At 36.8% G+C, this 5,700-nt stretch overlaps 1 protein-coding gene across 1 annotated transcript in view; it reads left to right on the top strand.

Moving 5' to 3' along the window:
* LOC118762458 (sodium- and chloride-dependent glycine transporter 2-like) overlaps nt 1-5,347 on the top strand; it is a 56,451-nt gene extending 51,104 nt beyond the window's left edge. Inside the window, exon 3 of the mRNA XM_036501035.1 lies at nt 5,286-5,347. Within this exon, the coding sequence (XP_036356928.1) occupies nt 5,286-5,347 (62 nt within the window). The remainder of the gene's footprint in view (nt 1-5,285) is intronic.
* Nucleotides 5,348-5,700: the final 353 nt, after the last annotated feature.

Here is a 5,700-nt window from a genome sequence, read left to right as displayed (position 1 = left end):
TTATAATATATATATATATATATATATATATATATGGAAAAAAGTCAAGGTAGAAAATGCTAATAATTTTTATAAAAAAACATTTCAGTACCAGTTTCAGTCATTGAGACTTTTTCAACTGAAACTATGGAAAAGAATTAAATTCTTGGAAAAATTAAAAGTAATTTAATTTTTTTCCATACTTACAGTTGAAAAAGTCTCAATGACTGAAACGGGTACTGACAGGTTTTTTATAAAATTATTTTAGCATTTTCTACCTTGTCTTTTTTCCATACATATTAACTCGTGTGTTCCTTTTCAACCTTCTACACACACACATGCACACACACACACACACATGCACACACACACACACACACACACATACACACTCTCACACACATGTATATAATTTATATTATCTGTCTGTCTGTCTGTCTGTCTGACTGACTGACTGACTGACTGACTGACTTATCATCTGTTTATGCATTTGCCGTAATATGCACTTATATCTTCCATCAGCTTCACATCTGCCAGTTGTCACAGTCCTGTATTTATGAAATTCAACAGCTGTGGCATTCTGCAAAATCGTACTTGTTGCCTACATACACATCTAGTTACAGACAAGATATATTGCTTGCATAACACGTGTACCAACTATTATAGGGTTTCTACTCGACTCTGCTGCAAGCTTTATAGAAGAACAGAAAACAACAAGGTGCATTAAACGAACACCGCCAACTGAACAAACACAGAATGTCAGATCACGTCGCTTTAACCGGAAGTGTTAATGGAAATATGACATATGTATAGTGATTTCTCGGCACGTTCATATCTCGGATCTAATTCGAGGTACACAATTATATTTATGCAGCAGCAGCAGCAGCAGCAGTATTATCAGCAATCTTTCCTCCTCCTCCTCCTCTTCCTCCTCATCATCATCATCACCACCACCACCACCACCACCACCATCATCATCATGATCATGATCATCATCGCTGCTGCTACCAATGATGAATATGATTTCTTACTCAAACACAAATTTCCAAAGGTGTTGAGGTGGGTGGGATGGACGGATAAGCCAATGTATCTTTAGTGTATGATATTTATATTATTATCCCTTTATCCCCATACAGAGAGACAGTTATAACGTTTGCTTGTGAAAAATTATTCAATGTTTTTAACAAATTCGCGTGCTCAAAATATATATATATATTATTGCAAAAAATATAAACGTAGGACTCTCAGTATTTTCTCGGTAGCTATGGGACGATAACTTTAGAAGCGGTTTTCGTAAGCCTCTTGGCCGTTTTCGTCAACTGCAAATGCGGTCGCTATTCGGTTTTCCAATCATTACGTAGACTTGCTAATGAAGACATCGTACTGTTTATTAGTTGTTCTATACTACAATAGGTAAATCAAATAACAGAGTACTAATTTAATTATTAATCCAATCACGGAGCCACGAAACTGGTCGTAGAGTAATAGGGAAGAACTAAATGTAACAAGGCACTTCATTAAGAGTTTGTGGAGTTTGGCGTTCCATCTACCACGCTAGGCAACGACATAAACAACAACAGCAACAGCAACAACGACAACACCAACAATAATAAAACCGTGTTTACATTAGCTATACAGGGCTCAATACTAATAATATCAATGTCGCACAAAAATGTCTTACGGGACAAAATGAAAACTTAAAACAGTACATCAAATAGATTGTCCTATGGTTAATCTGGAAGCGCGTCCCTCAGGAGAGAGCCAGTCAAAACGTCATCCATTGGCACAAACTCTTCTTCAAATAAGCACCTGGATGGTCATTTGAACAGGAACTGTCCCATTTCGAGCCGTCCAAACTAACCAACACAACCACCACAGAAAGAGTATAAAGAAGTAATATACGCTTATTACTATGCAATAGGTAGGCCGCCTCAAGAGAGACATGCCGCAAACTCTTACAAAATATGGAGATTCTTTGTTTTTTTTCTATCACATGACTTTGTAAAGGAACAACCTGGTATGTTTATGATGGCCTACTGATGCATACAGTGAGTTTCTTTGTCCTAGGTGTCAGGAAGACACTCGGCAAGGAATGGAAACAATTGAAAGGCTACTACTACTACTACTACTACTACTACTACTACTACTACTACTACTACTACTACTACTACTACTACTAAAGACACAAGGCCTGAAATTTGGGGGAGGGGGATAGGTGATTACATCGACCCCAATACTCAATTAGTACTTAATTCATCGACCTCGAAAGGATAACGAAAGTATATCTGCTGCGGTTGAGAAAAATATTGAATTCAAATTTGAATGTCAGGGACATAAGGCCAGAAATTTTGACAAGCGGCGTTTAGTCGATACTGTGGAGCTCAGTCTTTGACTGGTACTTTATTTTAACGACCCCGAAAGGACGAAAGGTAAAGCTGTCCTTGTGAGTTTTGAACTCGGAACGCATTATTGCAAAAACATTTTTGCCTATTCAATGTTAAATAATAATAACTCTTTCTATTATATGCACAAGGCCTGAAATTTTAGGGATGGGACTAATCGATTACATCGACCCCAGTGCTCAATTGGTACTTTTTTTATCAACTCCGAAAGAATGAAAGTCAAAGCCGACCTCGTGTGAATTTAGACTCAGAACGTAAAGACGGAAGAATTGCTACAAAGTATTTTGCCCGGCGTGCTAGCGATTCTGCTGGCTCGCTACCTTGATGATGATGATGATGGTAACACTGCCTGTCCTAAGTTACTGGCTGTCACTCGTAGGTATTTGTTATCTTGTCGATATCAAAGTTTGGTGTAATATAAAGAAGCGGAAAGAAGAAAATCAGAAAAAACATAGACTTACGAAAAATGGCTCAGCATACATGGCACACAAATGAAACGAAAAGTTTATTATAGATACATTCATTTAATACATAAAACAGAGTTAAATTCCAGTAATAAGTTGTAGTTATGATATTGTCAGACAAATGCTAAATAAATTAGCGAGACTAGACAGAAACATAACATAACACCACTCAAAAATCTAATATAGAAAGATTATATGTAGGGAGGTAGGATTCTAATGCAAGTGGAAAACTATTATCAAATATTTAATCTAGGACTACAAAAATATGCTTTAGAAATCCAATACAAACGTGAATAGAATACTGATTCCTGTTTTTAAGGAAGCCAACGAATACAAAAGAGAGGTTAAAGTGAAAAACAATCCGGAGGCGAAAAGAGAAACAACAGAAATCGGGAAAAAGTTTAAAACTATGCTAAAATTGCAGATAGAAGATGTCATGATTAGACTATGACAAGAAATGACCCTACGCGGCCAATAGTGAAAAAATTTGTATGGAGTGGAAATAGAAAAATTACTAAACTGTCTGTTGTGCAACACTCAAAATTGACTGAAGGATTCTTGATTCATGATTGTTGAACACTACTAAAGTCTTCCTACCAGAAATCACACAGACAGACACGCACGCACACACACACACACACACACACACACACACACACACACACACACACACACACACACACACACACACACACACACACACACACACACACACACACACAAACACACACAGCACAATGAGTCAGCATATTTGGAAGCGGGGAAGAAATATTACTACATTATTTCTGACTGCCAGTCTCAGTCAAGAAACAATAGAATCTATCTACAGGTATGACAGATTTGGGGATTTTATAGACAGAAAATTATGCCAACATTGTGAAATACCAACAAAGAGGTGCTATAAATATACACCATAAAAGACAAAGCGACTTTACTATAGCATATCCTCACCCACATAGACAGAGAGATGTAGGAGAATCTGTTGGATATTGTTGTCATGGAACCCAGAGGAATAGAAATGTTTTCTAATTGAAATATCAGTCTCCATAAAAGATAAGATATATTTAAGAGTAATGGAGAAATTATTTAAATATAAAGATCTGGAAACGAGAAGGACTAGAAGGTGGTGACTGAAAACAGAGACAATCGCTATAACAGGCGCCTTGGGAATGGCACAACCACGCATTACTAAAACCTCATGAATTACAATTATGCACAATATGCAGAAAAGGACATTCCTAATTAATGCATACATATTAGATTACGCTCAATTTAAAAAAAAATACAAACTCAAAACAAAGCTCTTTATATACATATCTAGCACACATGCGGTCGGTAATGCCGTGAAAGCATGCAATATAAATAAGATTACACTACTGAACAATATATTATCCCTTGTATACAATATACGAAAGGGGTTAAAACCATGCGTCATACAACATATTGTGACGAGGATGTCATATTAATAGGTTAAAGTTTAAAATTTGGTACATGAAGCAATACACACACATACATACAAACAAACATACATACATACATGCATACATACATACATACATACATACATACATACATACATACATACATACATAAATACATACATACATAAGTACGTACGTACATACATACATACATACATTCACATAATACGAACATATATATTCATATACATACATATGTATGTATACAGTTCTATATTTAAGAGATGAGGAATTATGTACATTATTTACATTATTTACAATTGACGGATATTTGTCCTCATCTTGTTTGTTGTTAACACAACGTTTCGGCTGATATACTCTCCAGCCTTCATCAGGTGTTTTCGGGAAATTTCGAACCTGTGTTCTCATTCTTAAAGTATTTTTCGATGTTGTTTTTGTTGTTGTTGTTGTTATTATTATTATTGAGGTCACTGCCTGGAATCGAACTCGGAATCTTGGGGTTAGTAGCCCACGCTTTTAACCACTACGCCATATGTCCGTGGGAATATGATGTAGTGGTTAAGAGCGCGGGCGACTAACCCCAAGATTCCGAGTTCGATTCCAGGCAGTGTCCTGGATAATAATAATAATAATAACAACATCGAAAAATACCTTAGGAATGAGAACCCAGGTTCGAAATTTTCCGAAGACACCTGATGAAAGCCGGAGGGTATTTCAGCCGAAACGTTGTGTTAACAACAAACAAGATGAGGACAAATATCCGTCAATTGTAAATAATGCATATGTATGTATGTATGTCTGTCTGCTTGTCTGCCAGTCTGTCTGTCTGTCAGTTTGTCTGTCCGTCTATCTGTCTATATATATATGTATGTATGTATGTACGTTCGAGGGTGGGCTCAAAATTTCATAGGCTGACTATGAAAGAGTGATGCTAGAGCCATGGAATCTTGCATGCATTAATTTCACAACTTGTTAATAACTACATTGTTTCTTTTTAGGTAAACTGACATCTGACTGTTCAGAGAACACTTCAAATATATCTAGTAGCGATTTCTCTTGAAAATCGACAAAATTTGGCATCATGGTGTTATCAATTACCTGCAGAAAATATCCAACGATATTTATGCTGACATGGTTGCTACATTACGGGACGACGCTCCAGCTTTATAAACAGTGCAAAAGTGGGAAGCTGAACTTAGGAGGGGAAGGGAGAGTCTCGAAGATGACCCAAGGTCTGGACAGCTTGCAAGCCACCACCAAAGAAAACATTGACCGTTTTTCACCACATGCTGATGGATGACAGGCGATTGACCACAAATCAAAAGGGCAATGCTATTAGCATATCTCTTGAGTGAGTTGAGAATATTCTGACGAAGATTTCTGCTCGGTGGAATCCACGTCCTCTATCAAAAG

Source organism: Octopus sinensis, linkage group LG1, assembly GCF_006345805.1.
Source record: "Octopus sinensis linkage group LG1, ASM634580v1, whole genome shotgun sequence".
NCBI classification, from domain to species: domain Eukaryota; kingdom Metazoa; phylum Mollusca; class Cephalopoda; order Octopoda; family Octopodidae; genus Octopus; species Octopus sinensis.
This window is presented reverse-complemented; position numbering and strand designations above follow the sequence as displayed.